This window comes from Choloepus didactylus, chromosome 1, assembly GCF_015220235.1.
Source record: "Choloepus didactylus isolate mChoDid1 chromosome 1, mChoDid1.pri, whole genome shotgun sequence".
Lineage (NCBI taxonomy): Eukaryota > Metazoa > Chordata > Mammalia > Pilosa > Megalonychidae > Choloepus > Choloepus didactylus.
The window spans coordinates 190,031,290-190,057,253 of record NC_051307.1 but is presented as its reverse complement, the minus strand read 5'-3'; the positions used below and the strand labels follow the sequence as shown (position 1 = coordinate 190,057,253).

At 44.3% G+C, this 25,964-nt stretch overlaps 1 protein-coding gene across 1 annotated transcript in view; it reads right to left on the bottom strand.

Moving 5' to 3' along the window:
• The window catches only part of ITGA9 (integrin subunit alpha 9), a 398,613-nt gene that overhangs the window by 174,405 nt on the left and 198,244 nt on the right, over positions 1-25,964 (bottom strand). The window contains exon 17 of the mRNA XM_037847329.1: positions 21,217-21,293. Within this exon, the coding sequence (XP_037703257.1) occupies positions 21,217-21,293 (77 nt within the window). The remainder of the gene's footprint in view (positions 1-21,216; positions 21,294-25,964) is intronic.

The following is a 25,964-nucleotide window of genomic DNA, read 5'->3' as shown; positions in this document are numbered from 1 at the left end:
TAAGATTAAAGGAATAAATCCTCAGGCCTTGAGAAATTATGAGAGAGAGCTAATCTAGCTTTAGCTTGAGAAGGAATTGTATGAGACCTCACAAATAGCCCAGTCACCTCCAAGAGTATCCTTAGTTTCCAAGTGAAACATTAAGCAGAGAAGCAATTTAGAGGGGCAAGGGACCATGGGGTAAGGGGCTGCCTCTTCGTTCCTGGTTTTGCTGTTCATATGACTGGCCTCCTCTCCTCCTGGGTACATGGCAAGAGATCAGGCCAGGGACGTCTAAGCTTCTGCCAGCCCCCAAAGCTTACTTGGCCACACAGCCAGGTCGTTTCTGGGGTGTTAGAGTCAAGTGATTCAAACATGGCTGCGTGCTTAAGGGAAGGCAGGTCAGGGCAGATGTAAACTAAGGTGAAAAGCAGCCTCAAAACTGTTTTGGCTCTTTCTCCATAGCTAAATATCTATGATCAAAACAGCACATTCTGTTTCCAAAGTTATTCTTAGAAGTGAAATGAAAAAGGCAGTTGTCAGCATGGTGCTGGTACTTTCAAACATGTCATATCCTTATGGAACCTAACCACACCATGCAAGATCCCTGATATTAGACCCATTTTTAGGTATGAGGAAATTGAGATGCAGAGAGATAAGGGGCAATGCTGGGATTAGAACCCAGTACCCTCTATGCCTTCAAGCCCACTCCTCTCCATTGGAGCCCACCCTGCCAACACCCTGCTGCTCATGCCCCCAGGAGGCCCTTTATGACCTCCATGCATGGGTGAAATCAATACCCCTATTGACCGCTCCCCCAGCCCCATGTGCCCATTGATCTTTCACGGCGCACCTACCAAGGTTGTGATTGTACATTTAGCCGTGTGGCTCTCTCAGGACTATCTCTCTTACAACCTAAGCACCAGGGGGCAGGGACCGTGTCTTATTTGTCATCATTGAACCTCCAGTGACAGCACTGTTCCTGGCACTTAGCAGGTGCTCAACAAGCCCTAGTTAATGAACATCCACAACAGCTCATCATCTCAACCTTTGCATTTTAGGGATAAAGATGCTGATCCCCAGAGAGGATGGAGGTCACACAGCCATCTAGGGGCCAAGTTTCCTTTGTCACAAGGCTATCTGATCTACAGCTCTTATATGAACTCCAGCTCAGTCAGGAAGGGCTTTGGCAAGAAATGTCTTTTAATGACATCTGAAGAGGACAGGACTCCATGAAGACCACCACTGGCAGTCCCACTAAAGATTAAAACGATCAGGCACAGGGTTGTGGTGCCAAATAAGTACTTATTCCAAAAGTACTTATTGATTGAAGAATGATCTTTCTAATTTTCAAGAAATTTTATTCCCTGAGACATTTCCCATTAATTTTAACTTGCATATGCAATCTTTCCAGTGGGTCATTTTACTTTGTACACTGATTACTCTCATCTACTTTTATATGAAAAGCTTCATTAATAGTTAACGTGAGATATAAACTATACTGTTTCCAGAAAGTTTATATAAAGCATATATCTAGCCTGCTGGAAAGATATTGCTCATTTGTTATTAAAAATTCCTATCCTAACATATCTTATAACAGCTGTTTTTAAACATATTATTGGGTTTATATTCAAACTTAGCACCAATTTGTTCACTACTATAATTAAAACTTTTCTGCTGGCATCTTGGTAGCTGTGTGGTGTCTGAGGATCTCTGTAGAACTTGTTCCCTGACCTCATTTGTCACGATACAGTACTAGCACGTACTATTCATATTTCCTTATTGGGTAAATGCAATGCCTTGCCACATCAAACACCATGTGCTGAATTACTAGGGCCATTAAAGCAAATTCTCCTCCTTCTATAATCAGGTAATTTTTTTGTGAAGATGATAAAGAAATTAAAATAGCTGAATGATGCCTAATAATTAATTTTCCATTGGATCATTTTAGATTCTTCTTAATTCTTAAAGATATAGACTGTGATCTTCTTTAAATAATTTGTGGCTATAATCCACTTGCTATAAAATATAATACTTTTCTTTTGCTGCTAGCATGAATCTAGCCTGAGTAAAAGATGCTAACACGGGCATTAGTCAAGTGCATTCTGGTTAACTGCATTTACATTTTTAAAACTTCTTGTATCCTTTATTACTATAGTTGCTGTCCCTGACTACCACAACTTTATTTGAGAATGACAACTAGGATAATAGTACAGGGATGTCGAAGCCAAATCCATCCATTCTTCCTACCTGCCTGCTTTCCTCCCTCCTCCCTTCCTTCCTCCCTCATTTCCTTCAGTTTGTTTTATCCATCCATCCATTACTCAAAAAAGATACTTTCCCAACTTAGGTGCCAGGGGTACAGATCCTGAGAGAGGTAGGAACTGAGCCTTGCCTCTTAAAGAATGAGGAGTCTATGGGTAGGCAGAGAAACAGAATGTATATTTCAGGCAGAGAGAGAGAGAAAAAAAAAAGAAACTCAAACAAAGGAATGGCAGCAGGTCAGAAATAACATGGGAAGGAGTAGGAAAGGATGTCCTTAGCAGTAAGATTAGTGAGGGGCAAATAGACTATGTAAGATGGGTCCAGATTCCAGGGGACCTTGAAGGCCAGGGTAAGGACTGTGGGCTTCATCTTCTAGGCAGGCGAACGTAACCATGTTATTTTGAGTCACCAATGCAAGGTGTGTTGCAAGTGATCTGTTAATAAGGCACCAAAGTGAAAGTATTACAAACCGTGGTAGCCCAAAGTGAAAACCGCTGTAGCCTGCACAGTCTGCAATTCTATCTGCCAGCATCACCATCTCTTTGCTGGAGGAGTTCATCTGGAGGTTAGGGCCTACTCTGCAAAACATCTGTGAATTCAGCCCCAACACCGCAGCAGCAGTCCTGAACCAGTGACTAATAGGGACTAGTATTTAATTACCAGCTCCCTTGCCTATTTTTCTCCCCCGTTTTCTACTCATCCATCCATACACTGGACAAAGGGGTCTGTGATCCACATGGCTTTCCCAATCACATTGTCACCCCTCATAAGCTACATTGTTATACAATCGTCTTCAAGATTCAAGGGTTCTGGGTTGTAGTTTGATAGTTTCAGGTATTTACTGCTAGCTATTCCAATTCATTCGAACCTAAAAAGGGTTATCTATATCGTGCATAAGAGTACCCACCAGAGTGACCTCTCGGCTCCTTTTGGAATCTCTCAGCCACTGAAACTTATTTCATTTCCTTTCACATCCCTCTTTTGGTCAAGAAGATGTTCTCCATCCTATGATGCCGGGTCTAGATTCCCCCCCAGGAGTCATATTCCACATTGCCAGGGGTATTTACACCCCTGGGTGTCAGAGCCCATGTAGGGGGGAGGGCAGTGATTTCACCTTTCAAGTTAGCTTAGCTAGAGAGAGAGGGCCACATCTGAGCAACAAAGAGGCATTCAGGAGGACACTCTTAGGCACAATTATAGGGAGGCCTAGCCTCTCCTTTGCAGTAACAGTTTTCCCAAGGGCAAGTCCCGTGATTGAGGGCTCAGCCCATCAAACCACCAGTCCCCTATGTCTGTGAGCACATCAGCAACCATTGAGGTGGGGAAGCCCAACACCCCTGCATTCTCCCCCAGCGATGTTCACATTAGTGGTAGCATATAATATTTCTCTTTTTGTGCCTGGCTTATTTCACTCAGCATTATGTCTTCAAGGTTCATCCAAGTTGTCATGTATTTCACAACATTGTTCCTTCTTACTGCTATGTAATATTCCATTGTGTGTATATACCACATTTTATTTATCCACTCATCTGTTGAAGGACATTTGGGTTGTTTCCATCTCTTGGCAATTGTGAATAATGCTGCTATGAACATCGGCGTGCAGATATCTGTTTGTGTCACTGCTTTCAGATCTTCCAGGTATATACTGAGGAGTGCAATTGCTGGATCGAAGGGTAACTCTATATCTAGTTTTCTAAGGAACTGCCAGACTGCCTTCCAGAGTGGCTGAACCATTATACAGTCCCACCAACAATGAATAAGAGTTCCAATTTCTCCACATCCCCTCCAGCATTTGTAGTTTCCTGTTTATTTAATGGCAGCCATTCTAATTGGTGTGAGATGGTATCTCACTGTGGTCTTCGTTTGCACCTCTCTAATAGCTAGTGAAGCTGAACATTTTTTCATGTGTTTCTTGGCCATTTGTATTTCCTCTTCAGAAAACTGTCTTTTCATATCTTTTGACCATTTTATAATTGGATAGGATGGCTGATTCAAGAAATGCCTTCACAGTAATTACGTTGAATGTAAAAAGATTCAACTCTCCAATTAAAAGATATAGATTCGCAGAATGGATCAAAAAATATGAACCATCAATATGTTGCATACAAGAGACTCATTGCAGACACAGGAACACAAGGAAATTGAAAGTGAAAGGATGGAAAAAAATATTTCATGCAAGCTACAGCCAAAAGAAAGCAGGAGTAGCAATATTAATCTCAGATAAAATAGACTTTAAATGCAAGGATGTTATGAGAGACAAAGAAGGCCACTACATACTAATAAAAGGGACAATTCAACAAGAAGAAATAACAATCATAAATGTTTATGCACCCAATCATGGTGCCACAAAATACATGAGAGAAACACTGGCAAAACTAAAGGAAGCAATGGATGTTTCCACAATAATTGTGGGAGACTTCACCACATCACTCTCTCCTATAGATAGATCAACCAGACAGAAGACCAATAAGGAAACTGAAATCCCTCACCTATTTTGGGGGACAACTCTGAAGTGCATGTTCTAGACCTGTGCTCTCCAATATGGTAGCCACCAGTCACATGTGGTGCTTGAGCACTTGAAATGTGGCTGGTTTGAATAAAGCGTAAAAAACACACTGGCTTTTGAAGACTTAGTATCAAAAAAAAAAAAAAAAGAAGGATGTAAAATGTCTCAATAATTGTTTAACATTAATTATATGCTATTAAATTCATTTTCCTTGTTTCACTTTACTTGTTAATGTGGCTTCTAGAAAATTTTCTACTGCGTATGTGCTTACATTATATTTCTATGAGGTGGTGCTGCTCTAGAGTCCCCTGCAAGGACACCTTCTGCCCTGGGAAAAGCACCACTGCCTTGGGGCCTTGGCGTGGACTCCCCCTCACTGCAAACCCAGGGTCTCACTCCCTGCCCCCAGGCCAGCGCTGTTCTAGACTCTCGATGAATTCTATGTATTTTAGTTTTAACAACATACTATGGTTGATTTGTGATTATCTTGAACGGCACACCCTTGTTCCAGTTACCACTATTATTTGTGAAGTAGAGGTTTAGGAAAACAAAGTTAATTTGGGTTAAAATAAAACTGAGTATTTTCAAAAATCAAATTAGTAATATTCAACTTCTAAAACTCACTTGCAGGTAAAATGCTCCAGTGAATATTGGGAAAGACCAAAAAAAAGAAAAGCTGTACCACATGGTGTGCTTTTCTTCCCCACAAAGTGATTTTGAGTTTTACTAATATCTGAAGCCCAAAGCTGTACACTGGGCACGTGAACGTCATTCATAGCATGTGAGGTGCTGGGAAAAAGGCAGGGAGCCACGGAGCTAGGCAGTAAGGAACGTCTCGGTGAGGCTGCCCCAGAAGCAGACCCTGAGACAGGTTTGAGAGCAAAGTAGTTTATTTGGGAGGCGGTCCCACTGGACACCAGAAGGGGAGTGGTGGAGGGGGACATGGAAAGACAGGTAGCAAAAGATGTGACATTAAACCAGTTACACTGTGGGCACGAGAACATGCACCTCAGGGTGCTCCCATTTGTGGGATGTGCCTGGCTGAGGGCTGCTGCAGGGTGGGGTGGGGGCCTTTGCTCCCAGCACACTTGGCCTGCTCCCTGGTGGGCAGAGCAGGCAAAGAGATGCAGCTCCTGGCAGCTGGACACCAGGCCAGCAGGTGAGCACTGATGGTGCCTGATGCATGGCCCTACGCCAGATTTATGAGCAGGAGGAGAGCCTATTCATCATCATCTGTCAATCCTGTTATCTCTGAGCATCTGGAAAGCAACCAAGGCCTTGGAGAATCCCCACCCTACTCCTTGTGATATACATCCTGTTCACTCTCCTTTATTGACCAACTGCATAAGGATCCATTCCCGGGGCCATAGTCTCCATCTCTACCAATGGTTCCAGCTCCCTCAGGTCTCACCGTCCTGCCAAATGTGGGAGTAGGTGAGCAAACAGACCCTTTTATTCAGGGCTGCCTGTTAGCGGGTTGCATCAGGGGCACTTTACCGGTTGTCCATGGCTGGCAGCCATTCTTAAAGGTAGGTGTGCCCATGTGTTCAGGTTGTTAACTATTTGGAATATCCAGGGCACCGTTAAGACACACAGGATGCTGCCTTTGCTGGATCTGATGCTCCATGCTTCTGAGCTTTCCAACTGCAATTCACTTTGGGGAGACTGATGGGAACAATGAGGAGGCATAGAAGGAAGCAAGCACAAGTTTCTGAGTCTCTCTCTACAGGTTATGCACTTCTGAAAGAGATTGCTCTCAGCTTCCCAATCTAGGAAGGCAGCTGATGATACCTCCAAGACACAGTAGCATTCATACCTTTTTGTCCCAGAATATTGTTATAGCATTTACTCCTCTGTTCACCTCCAGGGATCTGAGGCCTTTTATGGTCAAATTTACTGTTGCATCTGGGAGTAATTCCAAAGCCCCCTGGATGAGTTACAGAAGCATTTGAGGCAACTCCTCCTTATAGAAAAATAGTGTGCTACACCAAACAATAGAAAAATCCATTCTCAAAACCCCAGAATTTCTATGCATCCAAAGAATAAAGCTGCCAGCACCAGCCTTTAGTGGTAGGATGCCAGGCTGTATTTCCCCATCAACTCCTATGGACATAGAGCCACATGAAGGCTAAGGCCATGCCCTAAGGAATAACAAGTCCCTCCAGGACAGAGGTAGGAAAATACACCCTTTTGTGTATGTATCAGTTTAGAGAACCATGGACTTTTAGAGCTGAAAGGGACCTCAGAATTACAGACCAAACTTCTCCTCATTTTGCAGACAATGACACCGAAGACCAAATAAGGTTAAGTGGCTTTTTAACTTATTTGGTAACTGGGGGTTGTACCAGTTTATCCAGTGGCAGTGCCAGGATTCAAACCCTCTGTATCAATCATGGTCCACGCAGGAAAACAGGACCCATGCCACGTAGTTCTTTAGAAGGGATTAACACGAGGAACTAGGTAAAAAGGGGTTATTAGAGCCAAAAGAGCAAACAAGGGGAGATGAGGCAAACCAGAGATTAGAAGCATCTCTGGTGGGTGGGGTTGGGGAGAAACAACCTGACTTTTCCCCTCCAACTCCCTCCAATCTCATGCCCGTGCTCCCACTGGCTGAGCTTAAAGGGCAGCCCATAGGAAAGCCTGGGAAATGTCATTTTCTGGAGCCAGCGCCCTGTGAACCGTGATATCAGATTCTCAGTTAAGTACCCACAGCTCATAAAAAGTTGGAGAAGCTAACATTTCCCGAAGACATAGTCATACTCTTGTGATGGTGCTCTGGAGAAGGAAAGCTGCAACTCAGCCAGGGACCACAGCGAAGTCACTTCTCATGGAACGTCTCAGCGTAAACTCAGAAATTTCTCGTTACTGCCGGGAGGGAAAACTGTTTTTGTCCTGCTGGCTCTTTTTAGTTGGTGACTGCTTATCACTTTGGAAACTTTGTGGATTTCAAATTATTTAGAATCCAAATATCAATTTTCACTGCTGTGAAAATCATCAAAGCTTCCCAATTTGGGAGCTTCTAGTTGTTGGTGCAAATATTTAGGGATTTTATTTTACTAGCCAAGAATATCAAAAAAGATATCACTGCAATTTTTTTAATCATCAAAAAATATCCAAAAAGTTACATCAAAATGGTGCAATTCTAAATAAATGTAAGAAATCAAATCTAATCTTGTTTCGTATTTTAGTATACTAAGATAATGGGAATTATCTCAGCCCAACCATTAGTCTTATCCTGGGGTTATCCTACAGCTGACCTGACCTTGGGCAACCTCCCGTGTTCACAGCCTTAGCCCCGAACTACCCTGAACTCCCTGCTCTAGCCCATTTGACAGTCCTCTTTCTGACTTGCTCAGAATCCTCTCATTTCACACCCTGACACATCTTCCTTTGCTCACAACTTAGTGCCCCATTGGGGACCCCCTGCTTCTCTGGTGTGCCTGCCCCACCTACCTCCATCGCCACTCAGCTTCTCCTCCAGCAGCCCTGCCTTTGGCTTCCCTGGATGCACTTCCCAGCAGTCTGGCCTGGAGTCAGCTGAATCCTGGGTTGATGTGCTTACAACAGCTTTTTCCAGACCCCCACCCACAGCTGGACATTTGTCTACTTGCAAATATACTCAAAAATATCTAAACAGCAACTGTCTACGTTAATTACTTTCTGCTTTTGTTTTAAATCCAAGTAGCTTTAATTGCTTCATATTGTTTATATCCTCAAATACTACATAAACCACTAATACTATCATTAAACAGAATATGCTATTTGTAGGCTAGTATGTTTGTATGTTTTAACTTGATCCAACAGGAGTTATTATGCCCCCTCTTATTACACCATATAATTTGAGATGTGTTTCACATCTCACCGTGCTTTATAATTCCTTTCTAATCATACAAAACAGACCCACATGCTTATTAGCTCCAAAAAGAGATTGCGAGGCATCTCTGCAAGGCACCTCAATTAAAATTTACAGTGGGTCAGGGAAATGATCCCAGGGACCGAATGTCTGGTTTGAAAACCACTTATGGGAAGCCAGAACTACCTCTCTCATACGTCTCCACCAGGCCAGTTTCATGCTCATAAAGTGAAAGAAAGTAGCAAAACCTTTACTAAGGTGATCTGAGCCAAAATAGTAGTTTCCCTAGCAACATTCAGATAATTAAGGTAAATAGGTGTTACTTTTTAAAAACAACATGACTGTGACCCTGCTGACTTTGCTAGCAAAAATGTGGCCCTAGCTCTGGCTCATTTAATAACTCATGTCATAGTAGCATCAGTGTTTGCTTCAAAGGCCATCCCCTTTCTGAACAGGCAAATGCAGCAAGCCAGAGGGCCCCTCCCTGTCACTCCAAGCAGCTCGGACTCCCTCCACTTGCCCCATCTGTTTAACTGTGAAAAGAACTGCTGGATCCCAACTAATGGAGGAATTCAAATCCTCATCAGCCTTTACTTTAGGAGTAGTCTCCGGAATCACTAAATCTTAGAACATCTGGAACAAATCAGGTTCACTCACTGTAACAACTGGATTAAAGACAAAGAATACTTTGGGGGGCAGGGGAATTCCCTAGATCTGTGGGCTGTGCAGAGGTCTGACATCACAGGACAGGGGCACTGTGCAGTGATGTGTGGCTTGAATCAGCAACAGCACAGGGCCCCCCCTATGCCTCACACACCTGGCTTCTTAAATTTGCCCACCATACACATGAAATGTGGCAAGTTGCATTTATGGAAGTGGGCAGGCCAGACAACTCATGAGAACCCAAGTCAGCAGGGTCATCATGGCTCCTTACGAATAACTGTCGTGGAGAGAATTTTTCCCTGCCCCTGGCTCAAGAACCAAATGAAGGATCTAAATGGGCACAGACAATAAAACATATTGAAATTACAAGGCTTCCTGGATTTTGAATCTTTGTCCAGTGAGGTGAAGCAGCCACAGGGAAAGAGGAAAGCAGCCATTGCCACCAGGATGCTCTGGATCCCTGGGGGTCCTTTAAGGCAGAAACAAAAATCTACAAGCCAGATGAAGAATTTCCAACGACCTTATTAACACACCTGTTTGTCCCCAGTGTGGCTGCCCACAGTCATCACAACACCAAGTTTCTCTGCTTAGGGCCTGAATCACCAGTTTTCTTGAGCTTGTCAAAACTCTGATGGGCAGTTATCTGAGTCTTTAATAAACAAAGAACACAGACGAATGTTTACTTCATAATCAGTGACTAATAGATGTTGGGCCAGAGTCAAGGAAACACTTCCTCTGGTGGCTTCTCCTATAATGAAGTCCCAGTTTTGGATGTTACAATAAAAATCTTTTGTCCACTCCCAGTAAGCAGCACAACACTTCTACTTCTCCAAAATATATCTTTTCTTATGGACAGGGAAAACTTCTAGAACAGGGGTTCATAATTTTTTTGTGCCACGGATCCCCTTGGCAGTCTAGTAAAGCGAATGAGCCTCTTCTGAAAATAATGCCTTTAAATGTGTAAAACGAAAAACAATATGACAAAGAAACCAACTATACTAAAATACAGTGATAAGTATATTAAACAAACCTGTGGTTTAGTAACATCCGTGCTTTGTTATAACACATTAAATAAGACCTATAACATATTAAATAAGATCCTACAACCACCCAAACTTTCAAGCAGGGATGAACGTAAACAATATTTTGAAATACATGCAACTGGACATGGAAATATCTATGATTTCTATTTGTGACAAAGTTACAGGTCATACTTATACTACCGCGGTTTGTTACTTCTATTCATAGTAAAATAAAATGCAAAATTTCACTTTGAAGTTAGTAAAAATAAAGATGCGATTGTTTTCCTACCCCAGTTCACAGATCCCGTGAGCTCTATGCATGGATCATCCAGGGGACAGCGGAGCTCAGGTAAGGAACCATGTCCTACAAGCAGGGGAGTGGTGGGGGCTGACTGGGCAGAAGGAGAGACCACAGCGGGATGTGGCAGGGACGGCTGGCTCAGCCTCCAGGGCCGGTGGAAAGGCAAGAGGACCATTTCTGCAAAGTGTATGGGATATTGGTAACTGCTGTTGATTTCATTCACCTCCATCCTGCCATTCCAGGACTAACAATGAGCCATCTTTAAATCTGAAGAACCTGGGGAGGGTGTGTGTGTGGTGGTGGCATTTAAATGAGAATTTTCTCCTTCTTGGACAAATTGTGTTCTTCTTTCTTTCATTCTTGTCTTTCATTTTTTTCTTGAAGAAACACAACTATGGACTGAAACAACGACATTTCCTCCTTGTTCAAACCTCATTATCACAGAAAACTTTCTCAAAAAAGAGCCCAGTGCTCCTGGTGAGGAAGGCTGACTTCAGCTGGATGTTGTGTGTTCCTTGGAGTGAGCACTGGTTCTGCTTCCGGGCCCCACCAGGAAGGACGGTTGTGATGAAAGCCTCTCACAAGGACACCCCCTCCTCCTTCACCCCTTGCGTTTGGATGTTGCTCTTTATAAACAAAGTACCAGGGAAGAAAGGCCCAGAAATTATCCCTGAAAGACATGAAGCCCCAGGCCCAGCCTGAAGGGGCCTCCTACATCACTCCCCAGGCCTGGGCTTTTAAAATCCCAACAAAATCATCCAGTTCTAACAGGGCATATGAAATGTCCATCAGAAATAGTGCATTTTTTTCCCCACTAAAATCTGATTACACTGGATTTGATTTCCTTTTGAAATCCATTGTCCTAAAAATGAATCAGCCTGCCCGGCCAGGAGATTTAAGAACAAACTGTGAGATCCAAGTTCTGCAGCATCTCAAGTCAGGCTCTTTGGAAGCAGAGCCTGTGACAGGGACTTGGGTGGTCTACTGGGGGAATGTCCTCAGAAGAAAGGGAGGGGGAGATGCAGAGGGGCTGGGGAAGGAGCTAAGCAAGCTCTGCTAAAGGCTAGCCTTGACCACCTCCACAGGGGACCGTCCACAGCACTGTGGAGTTGTCCTTGCCTGGGGCACGAGCCCGCTGGCCTTTTGTATCCCAAATCAGTGTCTGGAAGCTGCCCCCAGCATGGGTGTAACCTCCCAGGCAAGACTGCTCCCTGAGGACAGTTCTCCAGACTAGAGGAGGGGTGATTAGCAGCCAGCAGTGCAACAGCTGGGGACTGTGCACCTGCACGTTAAAGAGATCTGCATTAGGCACTAACAGAATCTGCTGTGCTCACCCTCATCATTTTTGGACCTGGAATGGAGTCAGGGACAAAGGCTCATATAATCTAGACAATTCCTGAATGGCACCTTCCCTCTCCCTGCATTGCAGTGAACTGTGAGTTATGGGCAGTCATGCTATACCCAAGTCTGTCACTTCTGGCTCTGGGGAAGGGGCCAATGACAGGAACAAAGCAAAGGGATTCTCCAATCCTTTCTCAGTCACTGTGGTCTTTGGTTCTTCATCTGTAGAGAGCTTTCTGAACTGCCTGAGGTTTTATCAGGTAGCCCAAAAAAACCTGGGAAACATATTAATGAGGTGTGTGCAAGATAAGAAGAATAATACAAGGGGTTGGGGGGAGTATGCAGAAATTTACTTCAGAAACAGAACTGCACTTCTCAGGAATTTGGCTTTTTTCACAGTTCCTGCCTACCCTAGGATGGATATGTTTAGTATGAGTGGCAAGAGATGAACACACACAGCCACATGGAATCAACTGCATCCACTGCTCTCCACTTGAGACAAGGGAGGACCTTACTGCTACATTCTACTGACAGCTCCTTTTCTTAGGTCGGATGTCCAGCGAGAAAGAAAATAACAGCCACATCCTACGGCCCTGCTGGAAAGATGCTTAGACATAAATCCTCCATGGCTGGTGGTATTTGGAAGCCAAGGGAAATACTATCAGATAAAATTTTATTAGGCACACTGTAAGGCAGACCCAGACTTCCCGGGTTGCTTGGGAGGGAGACCCACTCAGAACAAGCTCTCAGCCTCTTCTGGGGTTGCTGTGGTTTCTGCCTCAGTCCCGCCTTCAAGGCTCCTCTATGGATTCCCCATCCTCTTACCATCTGGAAAGTTGAAACTGGAAATCTTGGTCAGTGTCTGCTCAGCAGGAAGAGAGCGTGTCCCTGACACACACCGTATGTTGGGATAGATTTCTGCTGCTCCTATGTAGTCAGTCCCTGAAAGTCAGGCGAGCTCCCCTCGACATTTAGGATGTTGGCCCAACAAAGGGAAATGGTCAGTTCCCCAGGTGGTGGCCCTTTGGCCCCAGACTCACATTGGAGGGCAAGTAGACCCTTCAGGAAATGAGAAATCAAACCGTCCCTGCAATACATCATTTCCCCCTGGTCAGCAGTGAGTCACAGTGGAAGAGAGAGATGGACCAAGTTCCACAGCTGTCAAGTGTTATTTAAAGACAGGGGCTGTGAGTCTAATTGCACTTGGACTCAGGAGCCTCCCCACCAGGTGGCTTTCCTGCCTCTACATTTCAACTTTCTTTTTGACCTCAGATAAGTCATTCAAATCCCTGCCTATCCGCTTCCTAATCTGCTCCAGAAATGCTATGGCCCCAAGTACATGCATAGAAACTGCCAGCCAAAAAGAAATGTGCACAGGGCTTGTTTCCACTCTGCCTGAGTTACTCTGTAAGACAGTCGGTGGGGCATCGAAAGTCACCACCTGTGCTCATCCCTAGGCTGGGCTGGCTCCTAAGACACACAAACAGAGTTCTAGTGTGTGGCTGGTCCTTCCCAGGAGATGGAGGGGCCAGGGGTCTTATCCTCCCTCACCTGCCTTTGCTACTGTCCTCAAGGAAATGGGAACAAAGACCCTGACCCCGTATGTGGCTCATGGGTTTTCTTTAGAGCCGAATATGTATCAGTATGCCTGTAATACACTTTTCTGCTTGGTAAAGAGGGGGAAAGAGACAAGAAGCAGGTAAATGCAATAGCATGAGCCCTCTAGGGTGCCGCAAACCAAGGGGGGAGATAAAGATACCATAGTAATGGAGAATGCTGGGCGTTGGCAAAATGTGGATGAAAGCATTTCCAAGGAATTAATAGAAAGAAGCCTTGTTGCCAAAGGTGATTTAATCCTTCTGCTGCAAATTCCAGAATAAATTCAGCAATTGAGATCCTTTGAGGAAGCAGGTGTAGAAGATATTGTCCATGCTCCTCACATACCCAACAGACCCCATCGAATCCTCTTGCTGACTTCCAGCTGCCGGTGTCTGCGTCTTTGCACATGAGAGCTTGTCCCAGAGTCAGCCAGGGCTGCTGTCACAGGCTGGAAGTGCCGGGGAATTAACTGTCTCCATCAGCCCACCCCAGAGGAGCCCTCAACCAATGAATCTCAGCAGTGGTGTATAAACATCCTAGCTCCTTCACACCTCAGACGCAATCCTCTTAAGGTGTATTTTCCACCATTTCCCAGTTTCCCTGCAGGAGTAAGCTCCAGTCATCCCCTGGGGTAGCTGGGTGTGACTTCACACTCTTTGCCAAGTGACTCTGCAGCTCTTCCCATCAGGAAATAGAGTCTGTTTCTCTAATTCTTGAATCTGGTTGGCCCTGTGACTTGCTTCGGCCAGAAGAGTGTGGCAAAAGTTACAATATACCCATTCTGAAACTAGGGCTCTTGTACTTGGCCCCTTTCCTTGCTTTAAGAATAAGCCCAGGCCAGCCAGCTGGAGGATGAGACCATGTGCAGGGCAGCAGAGACCCTCCAGCCAACAGCCAGCTCACCACTGCTGGGAACCTGGGCACCTCGCTAACCTGAAGCTGGGGTCCAGCTGAGACCAGTCTAAAGCACTGACCTTAGAACCAGGAGCTAAATAAGGGGTGGCATGAAGTTTGCGGTGATCTGTTATACTGCAACCAGTTATACACTGCAGTGTTATACTTTCCACTGACATCCTTATCTCAGGGTCTGCTTCTGGGAGAACCCAAACTCAGTATGGAGCACCTCCTCCCTTGTGCTTCCAAGGAAATGCTTATCCTCCCATTTTCTTAATGATCTTCACTCAATTTTAATTACTTGTTTTCTGGTGTGCTTCCCCTTCTTGACTAAAAGCATCGTGATACAGTAGCTTGTCTCTTCATTTCCACCAGGCCTGGTCCATCCAAAGTAAGTGCTCCATTAATATTTATTAAATAAATGAATATACTAGCACTGTGTCACATCTTGTCAGCTGAGTAGAATCTGGGCATTCTGGAAGGGTATTTGACCATTTGCCCGTCAATGCCTCCTCTTCCAGTGTATGGAGTGTCTCCTTTCTTGCCTTACACTGCTTTGCATCTTCCCAGGGGCCCCACCTCCCTCCTCCCCCTGTAACCCACACAGAAGGACCACCCACACATCCATTAATCCTTGGTGTGTTCCTTTGGGGATGCCCAATCCTTTGATTCTCACTCAAAAAGTTCCATCTGCTGGAGCATTTCACCTTTCTTTCAAGAATATATCACTGAAAAAATCCAGAGACTCCAGAAAAAGCAACTACAAATGTCCAGCTGCTCCCAATCAACAAACTTGTTTTGTTTTGTTTTTAGAGCTTGGGCAGACAGTGAAGGGAAAGAAATAAATCACATGGCTCATGTTCTGGCAAACCCAAAAGTTTTCCAGGTTTCTGATAAACTCCCACTTACCTTCCCTCATAACCCAATAACAACAACAACAATATTGATCATGTTACATTTAAGGAACCTGCTGAAATGCCCATCATAAGCTCACAGTCAAATCTGAGGCTCTCGAAGGACAGAAAATCCAACCTACATGGATAAAGAATGTGCTGACTCAACACATGCCCCCAGCAGAACAGGTTGCTAATGTCTCCAGGAGAAGCTGGGAATAGGACCTCACATGGCACCACCTTGGGCTGGGGAGCAGGCATGGATGGGAGCCATCTTCAACTATGGTTTTGTTTTTTTTTTTTATACACCCACCTCCTTTCTGAACTGGGGCTTTTCTTATGGGGGAGGACGCTACCCCTGAGGTCCACAGCCAGGTACTTCTGGTCCAGGGCCAGCTGAGGCCAGTGCAGAGGAAGACAGTGGATGTAGACCCAGACATTCCTGGATTCAACCCCGCGGCCCCCACCATGAGCCCTTGAGCAAACACGTTGGCCTCCCTGAGCCTCTGTATCCTCCTCACTAAAGAATGTGGTAATATTTACTTCTCAGTGTTGTTGAGAGGATTAAATGAAATAATAATAATAGCTCTCATCTACTGAGTGCTTACTATATGCCAAGCACTTTTGGAAGCACTTAAATGTGCACTGATTCATTAAATACTCAGAACAACCTTATAAGGTATTGCTATTATTTCCCGTTTTACAGATGAGGAAGCAGCACAGAGATGTTAATCAATTTTTTCGGGGTTCTGCAGCTCGTAAGACACTCTACTGTTTATATGCATACTGAGTATTCTGTGAGGTACCTAGCACATGTGGTGGGTGCCCTTCTGCTTCATAAACCAAGACAACTGCCACTTCTACTCTATGATATGCAGTTGATGAATCGAACCCCTTGGCCACTTTTGAGAAGGGGAACAATTTGTTTCAAACTCTAGCTAGAGTGATTCCCTTCTACAGAAGGCTGGTCCTTGGTCCTAGCCAATGACTTAGGAAAATGTACTTCATTCCCTGTAATAACAGCAGACCAAGGCTACAACCATAGGATGATTATATGTGACCACTAGATGGTTCTTCTAACTTCACAAATATTCCACTGTGTCTTTTGTACCTCTCTTAAAAGTTCTTTATTTTTGTTGGCTAGCCAGAAGGCACCGAAATGTTCCACTGGTCTCCTATAGGATGCATCAAATTTTTTTTTTTTTTCAGTTTGACTGCGACAGTCTAGTTTTCTTTTTCTTTATTTTAATCACATATGATGTTTCTTAGGTACTGTGAGTACTCAGACAAATAAAACACAGTTGCATCATTTTACAAATGGAATATTCAGTCCCATTTAATAGGCACTGGCTAAACAGCTTTGTCCCTATTTCTGGACATTTTGGAAATGGCATGCTTTGGAACTAGGCTCAAGCCCATTAAAGAGAATGGACTTTTAATTGAAGAGTTGACCGTTTTAAGAGACAAACCTGCCAGAATTCCTGCTGGAGAGAGTCCTGGTCACAGATAACATTTCTGGCTTGGTCCCTGGCTATTCCGGGTTACCCAATCACTCCCACATATCTTTCCCTCTGTCTTCTCAAGCCAAGGGCTCCTCAGTCTGGTAGGTATTTAGCTGCCTCCAGCCACAACTCCTCATTGTACTACACTGTCCACCTACACAGTTATCAGAAGGATCTATCTCAAGAGTTGCCACCCCCTTGCTTCAGTTTTTTGGTACAGGGGCATCAGAGCTAACATGAGAGTTAGGTTCTAAAGACATCATGAAAGGCAAAAGTTGTGCTTAAAGTGCTGCTGTGAATCCCTTGGGAGAGTGTCATGGTGGAGACCAACAATCTCTCCCAGTAAATTCAATCCTGCCCAGGATCCTCCTGCTCTGAGATAAATGGCAGCTGCTCTAGGACCTATGTAAGGGATGTGAGAACTTAGATGGATGGAGAGAACAGCAGACTCAAAACTCGAGTGGAAACATACTCTCACTGAGTGGGACAGATGACCAGATGACCCACACCATCTCAGTATCTCTCTGTCTACCATCTTGCTGGGTAGGCTGAGCTGCATTCTCTTAGGTTAAATGCACTCGGGCAACGAATCTGCCATACAACCACTCTCTTCAAGATGAGAGCCAAACTCATAGTTGGTTCATGATCTCTTTTCTCCTTTGCTGTACTCCCTAATCCCTCACATGTTCTCCTGACCACCCCCTTCACTCCAGACATCTGCAGTTCTTTAGAGACACCCTGCTTTCCTCGCTTCATGCCACTGCTCCCATTTTCCCTCTACCCAGAATGTCTGGCTCTTCCTCATTCCCCTTAATACCTCCTCTTGGAAGCTGCTCTATTGCCCTGTAGTGACCTGTCCACCTCTCTGCTAACTTTCAACAGGCAGTGCTGCCATCATCCATTCCCTTACTCCAGCAGACTGTGCACACTGGGAGAGCAGCGCCCACATGTTGTTTATTTCTGCAGCTTGATGCCCAGTGCTTGCTTGGCTTGAACAGTGGAGGAATGTATTCCCATTCCAGATAATAATGAATCAAGAGAGTTAAATGTTAATCAAAGAAGCTCGCCTCTGTTTCAAGCCACTAAGCCTTTGTTAACTGAAGGCAGACCATGGTTTCCACCAGCAGTTTGTTGACCGCTCCTTCTCTCACTTTTTCCCTGTCTATGAAAAGCAAATACTCAAAGGTCTGAGAACACCTAATGTAACTGAAACCACAAGTTGGTTCTATATTTCTATATTTATGCCGTTATCAATTAACATTTTTCAGATGCCTCTTTTGGGAAAAGCCAGGGACCCAGGAATACAATAAATCTTTGTTTAATGGAGAACCCAGACAAAAGGATATTTTGAGAGACCAGGGGACCTCCTGGGAAATAATTCATCCTAAATAGAGACTCAGAGGTTTGGTCCAAGAACATCGCTTCTGAGATTCAGAAAATCTCCTCCCCCAGGCCCCAGGTCTCATGTTTGAGTTTTAGGAAGACAGAATTACAAGAAAGGCTGAAATAGCTATAAAAAACATAAAGCATCAGGATAAGAGACAGTGCCACTCTGTTCTTCATGTGGTGGGCGATACTGAGATTGCAGTATTGGTCCCAGTTCTTCACCCTACCCTGTATTCATGTCCTTTGCCATGTGAATGTGCAGTTCATATCACTAAAGGGACAGAGAATATTTTCTTGTCCCTTGACTTTGGGGTTGGCCATCTGGATAAGGCTGAAGCAACAGGGCATCAATTTTGAGCCTGGGTCTTAATTGCATATTTCCACTTGCCCTCTTGCATCTTTTCCATGTCATGAGATGACTAGATCCAGGCTAGCCCACTGATTCCAAGAGAACAATAAAAGCCACATGGAGCAGAGCTGAGCTGAGTCACCTAAGCCTAACCTAAATCAACCTACCCTCTGCTGATTCCCAATGTATGAGCAAGTCAGCGAAGATCCAGCTGAATACAGCCAGGATCAGCCAGCCCTCACCCAACCTGCAGATCCATGAGAATACGTGATTGCTGTTTTAAGCCATTGAGTTTCGGGGATGGTTGTTTTTTTAGTGATGATAGCTAGCTGAAACATATGGGGGTCACCTCATTCCTAGCCCTGGCCACCTCACCTGTTGTTCTAGCATTATGGATTACTGGCTTCACAATGCAGAACCGTTTCTGACCAGGGCTGTTGGGAGTCCACATTGGGACAGTAGAGGCAGCTTTAACCACAAGGTGCCTGACTGACTACGAGCCTTGAATTTTACATCTTAATATATGAAAAACACAATTTAATGGTGTGTCAGTTTGAATGTATTATGTCCCTTAAAATGCAATTATCTTTGATGTAATCTTATGTGGGCAGATGTATCAGTGTTGATTAGATTGTAATTCTTTGAGTGTTTCTGTGGAGATGTGCCCCACCCAACTGTGGGTGATGACTCTGATTGGATAATTCCCATGGAGGTGTTACCCCACCCATTCGGAGTAGGTTTAAATTAAATCACTGCAGCCACATAAATGAGCTGACAAACAGAAGGAACTCAGTGCAGCTGAGAGTGACATTTTGAAGAGGAGCTACAGCCAAGAGGGGCACTTTGAAGAAAGCACAGGAGCTGCAGATGAGCGACAGTTTGAAGACGGCTGTTGAAAGCAGACTCTTGCTCTGGAGAAGCTGAGAAAGGACAAATACCCCAAGTACAACTAAGAGTGACGTTTTTGAGGAACTGCAGCCTAGAGAGGAACGTCCTGGGAGAAAGCCATTTTGAAACCAGAACTTAGAGCAGACACTGGCCACATGCCTTCCCAGCTAACAGAGATTTTCCGGATGCCACTGGCCATCCTCCAGTGAAGGTACCTGATTGTTGATGCATTACCTTGGACACTTTATGGCCTTAAGACTGAAACTGTGTAACCAAATAAACCCCCTTTTATAAAAGCCAGTCCATTTCAGGTGTTTTGCATTCTGGCAGCATTAGCAAACTAGAACAAATAGAGACAGATTTGACCATCTACTAATGGGCAGCAAGAGTATTGGGATTTTCCTAACTTAATATTTAACCTTGGATCAAGTGAATACTTTCCCACCACATGAAGTTTTCTATGATTCAAAAAACTTCCAACATTTATAGCCTGCCTCAAGATAAAACAAATACATGTATTTTTGCTTCATGTTACTTTGTTGCTAAAATGCTTTTTGGAAGACCTATTTAAAATTAAAATTAGTGAGCTGATAATTTATGAACTTTTTTGAACACTGGTTTCTCTAATAATCCCAGGAGGCCCTTCTTACTAACTTTAAACAATTCCAACATTCACTACAGAATTTTTAAGTAATTTTCTAAGCTTGGCAAATATGTGCAACTTAAATCTTGTCCTGAATAAAATAATAATTAATATTTAAGTGGTTTCAAAGAGTATTTGCATATGTGGGGGATGGAGGGTGGGGATGGTGATTATATCATCTTTCCCCCGATAAACTCAAACAAAAGAAAAAGAAACTTAGTCCCATTTTCCTTTGACAGATAAAAGGTTAATCATCAGAAGTAAAAGTGTCCTAGTGAAGTTACTGTTTCATCAGGGGATATCTCTTTCATTCCCCTCAAACTTAAACCTAAACATTACAAACACGATGTATTTTAGAGAATAGCCATCAAAACCTGATGACTGTTTTTGAGAAATGGTTATAAATCCTCGAGGACAGGTTTTTTTGGGCCCCAGGCTAAACCAATCCCTCAGGAGGAATTGTTCGAAAGGAAATCATTTTCTGAAATGTGCCTAAATGATTCAGAACCAGCACCTTCATGCTAAAAGAAGTTTAAAATGAAAAGTTGGCAAAGAGGAAACAGAAGGCCTCTGTATGGTTCACCTCTAGCCTTGGGGGATTCCTGGAGTGTGGGAGGAAACCCTGAAACAATAGAAAGCCTGTCTGTTCACTTGGATTAGAAGAGCCTGCCCTCTCCTTTGCCCCCATCCTGCCACAGAACCATCACTTGTTGTTCAAGCAGGTATCGTTCTTAAATGTGGAAAAAAATAAGAAGAATCTTCACATAACAATACATTGAGCCATATGAAATTGCCCCAAACAGTCAAATATCAGCAATCTCATATGGTTCAGCTAATCCAATGAGTATACCTAAAATACGACCCTGTCCCCAAATACTTGACGAAATTAGAAATATGGGCTAAATTGTGAGATATGTGGAACTGCAAAGAAAACAAAAACCAAACCATCCTCCCCCAAATCATAGTTGTTGTTAAAATTGTTTTACAATCTACAGTTTTTAAGTCCCTAAACATCACTTATAACCCACCACCCACCCTCTTCAGTGAGGAAATCTGCCCATTCAAATGGGTTTCAGGCCTGGAGTCGAGAAAAGTGAGCTTCTCAGAACAGCGAGAAAGGCAGGTCACATACCTGGAGAGCAGCAGTTTTCCCCGAAGCTGCAGATCAGCAGCACAGTCCTCCGATCGGCAGTTCCTTTCAAATACAGTCTGTGAGAGAGACATGACAGAAGGGTTGGAACAGGAATCTAATATAAATGAGTAACAGCCAATTCCAGCAGGGGACCGTTCCCCGTAAGGGAGGAAATGTTCCCCTGTAAGCAAGGAAATTCTTCCCCTGTGCCGCCAAGCCCTGTTCCTAGAAGAGGTGGAGGAAGCCTTCTTAAGGCTCCAAGGAAACACAAAGCAACGGCGGTCTAGATGTCCTGAGTGCATTTTCTATTTTGATTCATTCCTTAGTCCACTGAAGTGCTTTATCAAGTAGCTTTTTTGTGGGGGGTACATGGTACGTGTCTTTTCAGTCTCGGCTTCTCTGAGCATGTCTTTTAAGATGCTCTCAGATGTGAATGAACAATAATCCAGTTGAGTACAGAATTCATAGATTATAGGCTGATCACTGCCTTCTATTTGTTCTCTTGGGGAGCGGGAAAATATATGTATGTGATGGGGTCTGCCTAAGCGATCGGACTATATTCTAATTTTTAGTCCCATAGAGAAAAGCAGAAGGCAAGCAGGGCATTAAGCTGAGGGGTAGCCAACAACGCTGGAGGATTCTCTCCCGTGTCGAGGTGGGGCAGCAGCAGTTTACAGGGACACAGAGCCCTTTCTCTCACCAAGACCCAGCTCCACAGCCAAAGCCCCACCCAGCATCTGAGTCTGAGGCTCCGTGTGCCAAAACCCGATATATTTCGAGAGGCCACGGGGCGTGTCTGAGCTTGGGCATAGCTGTGATATGAGATCTGCCTGGAAATGGTGAGAGGCATTTTGTGAGGGGTAAAGCTTTCTTCTCTCGATGGTACGTGGAGGACATGTCATTTCTTCACACGGCCCGGACCCAGCCTCTTTGACGTTTCTGGTCTGTGGACGGCCCTATGTTCCAGACTGGCAGAGGCTCTGCTCTTTTTAGACAGCTTTGATCATTCCAGTGGGATTTGGAGAGAAGAGCCAGTTTTCTTGGTCATTTAAAAATTATTTATTCACTATTAAACTTCTTTATTGTCATTGCTCATGTTAGTGATCTTTTCCTCCACACTGAATAGAGTTCCAGGTGACTTCCCCACCCATAGGATAATTCCAGGAGGCTCCTGGGAGCACCACATGGATTCCAGTAAACGTGCTGGCCAACAAACAGTCCAGACCGAACCAGAGTAATTTTGCCTATGGAAATTCATATTCCTGTGCCACCTTTCCAAAAGAATAAAGTGTCTCCATCAATATTCCCTTCCTTGATTGTGGGGGAAAAAGCTCATGGAAGTCTTGGGCAAAAAGAGGAAATTCACATTTTCTTTTGGATACTATAAGGGGCAAGGATAGAGCCAAATTTTCAGTTCAATACGTGATGGTTTGAAGTTGTATGTACCCAGGAAAAAACACGTTCTTAAACTTAGTCCATGCCTGAGGGTATGAACCCATTTGTAAGTAGGACCTTCGGACAAGGTTACCTCCATTAAGGTGTGGCCCACCTCAATCAGGATGGGTCTTAATCCTATTACTGGAGATCTTATAAGTGAATAAAATTGAGACAGAGAGAGAGAGAGCAAGCCAGAGGGAGCAGCCAGAAGCTGAACATCAGCAGAACCCGGAAAAGAAAGGAGAGACGAGGCGATGCCGCCAAGTGCCTTGCATGTGACAAGCTAAGGACCACGGATTGGTGGCAGCCAGCCCCAGAGTGCCACAGTCTTCAGGGAGAAAGCATTGTCTTGATTATGCCTTGATTTGGACTTTTTCCTGACCTTAAAACCTTGGGTGAATAAATTCTCATTGTTTAACCTGACCTATTTTATGGTATTTGCTTGAACAGCTAAGGACATTAAAACACTATGACCATGGTGAAAACAGGAGGAAGTGGTATAAGGACTGCACGAATGTCTCAGGTTGAGTTGCAAGGAAGGCTTTATGAGCTTTATAGATGAGGTAAACAGCACCAAAGGTGGCTTGACCATGAAGCCAAGGAAACTTAAGCTTGAGGACGCCTCATTGACACAGCCCCATCCAAGCCTTGCATCTAACTTTGCATTTATACCTTAATTTTTTTCTTAAAGAAGAGTCCCTTCTCTCCACTTTCCAAATCTGCCCCAGGGTTACAGTTTCTTCCTCACATGTGTCATAGCCTTTCCTATGTCATAAGCAAGTGAGACAGTCTGACTTCCGGACTTTAAAGGTGGGATGGAAGGGTGGGGGTGGGGAGCAGGAGAAAGCCAAAGAGGAGGATGCGACCTAAATCGGGTTGGCCCTGTCCTCCTCATCTCTCCTGTGGCCAGGCTTGCTCTAGCCTTACCAACCCCCACCTCAGGGCTTTCACATGAGCTGATCCTCAAATTGTCCCACCCCCGTTTCCCCTAGTTCCTGGTTCCTGTGTTCTTATCCTTCAACAATCAAAGAAAGACCTTCAACAAGCTCAGGCCCCTGTTATAGGTCTTATCATTCCACGTATTTTTTTCTTCTACTACTCATCTCCATTGTAATTAATAAATTTTTTATTACATGTCTAATGATTTTCTAATCATTATGGTAAAATTATGCTCCATGAGAGCAGGGACAGTATGGGTCTTGTTCATCTCCATGCTTGCCCGGAGAGCTTGGCACATAGTAGCTGCTCAGTTAACACTGAAAGACCACATAGTGCTCTGAGACATGGGGTGACCACTGAAATGGGCAGCCCAGGGGTGGCAACTCCAGCTTTGGGCCAATGCTAGCACACTGCCCAGCAGGGCCAGAGCTGTAGCTCCCCAACAAAGCACCTGTCCCCCAGCTACACATAAGTGCAAAGCCTCCTGGAGAGGGACTGGTAGCTTTATAAAAGCTGGTTTTCCTTGGTCTTACTGTTCTCTATTTCCTGTGACTGAAGCTGGATTATCCAGGTGCTATTAAGTCCTCCAGTGCTCCTGAATTTCCATCCAACAAAGGCAAGCATTGAGTCTTGCATACACACACATGTATACATATATATATGAGTATACATATACATATACACATATACATGTGAGCACACACAGTGAGTGCTTACACTGACCAGCTAAAATTAAGCACATACTAGTGTGAAAAGATCAAGCACTAGAGTAGAAGTTAGGAAATTAAAAATCCAAACCTAGTTTAATCGGGTTACATTAAGAAAATCAACTTTTCCTCTCTCCAGGATGGTTTCTTCATTTGTAAAATGAAAATAACAGTATCAGTGACTGTCTTGCTAATCCGTATTAGCATTTAGCCAAGGGTGGGGAGTTTGCAGCTATTCTACTTCTTTTGTTTTAGGCATTGTGCATCACAACTTATACCAGCAAACATGAGAGACAACTTTAGTGCATAAATGAACACCATGAAGCTTCCTAATTTATGTTAAAATAAGAAGACAACGAAGGTAAAGGGTCAATGTGAATTCACCTCTGTGTAGCAATCTGTATTTTCCAAAAATGGATGCAACAGTGTCTCCCGTTACACTCCTTACAGTGAGACTTTGACACTCCTGCCATGGAGAGGTGGGGTCTGTGTTCCTCCTCTTGAATCTGGGTGGACTGGTAGCTAAGGCGGACATGAGACTACGGGGCTTCCAAGGCTAGGTCATTTAGAGCAACACAGCTTCCTCCTGGTTTGCTTGGGATATTTGCTCGTGGAATTCAGCCACCATGTGGTGAGGCAGCTTCTGACGGAGAGGCTCCCATGAAGAGAAACTGAGAGCCAGCCTCGAAATGCCGGCATGTGAGCGAGCCACTCTGAAAGGGGATCCTCAGGCCCCCATCGAGCTGCCCCAGCTGAGGGGAGAGATGAGCTGTTTCCACCAAGTCTTGCCCATGCCACAAGTTCATGAACAGAATAAATGATTGTTATTTTAAGCTCGGTTTGTTATGCAGCAATAGATTTGTGGAACAGCCCATCAACCTGATGGCCGTCTCTAACGTGGGCTACACTGTGAACAAAAATGGGGATAAGGGAAATGGGATGTTTCTGTTTTGTGTTGTGCTGTATTTTTTTGTTTTTTTTTTTTGTTTTGTTTTGAGTAAAGAGAATGTTCTAAAATTGATTGTGGTGATGAATACATAACTATGTGATGATACTGTGAGCCACTGATTGTATACTTTGGATGGACTGTTTGATATGTGAATATATCTCAATAAAACTGCTGGAAAAAAAATTAAAAAAAAAAAGTGGGCTGCACATTCCAACCCCTGGCAAAGCATTCACTTGGGCAAAGCCCTCCCCCAAGCAGGGAATGCAGTTGCTTTATGGACAAGCAGCAAGACACCAAGAATCAAAGACCTGAGTCAAGCATGGGGCAGGCTGTAGCTGACACTCAGAGCTCCAGTGTTCTGGACTGGATTAGTCTCTCTGGGCAAAGGGCCATTTTGTTTCCTAAAGAACTGAAGAGCACCTCTCTGGGGCAGGATAAGACAACCACAAAAGAGTTTCTAGCAGCAAGCAAAACTTCTCCTATTCAAGGTACAAGGGGAGTACAGATTCTTCCTGAAGCCTGTGGGCCAAACTCCTGATTTTCCTCCCAGGTAACAACAGCTCCAACCTGGGCCTGGGAGAACCTCTTCTACTTGCTTTCCCCGCATCCCCCAAGTCCTCCGGGCAAGCAGAAGCTGGGCTCCGAAATCAGTCAAACCAAACCCCCACCACCACCTCCCTCCAGCCCCTACCTGCCGGATGGCAAAAACCCTGGCA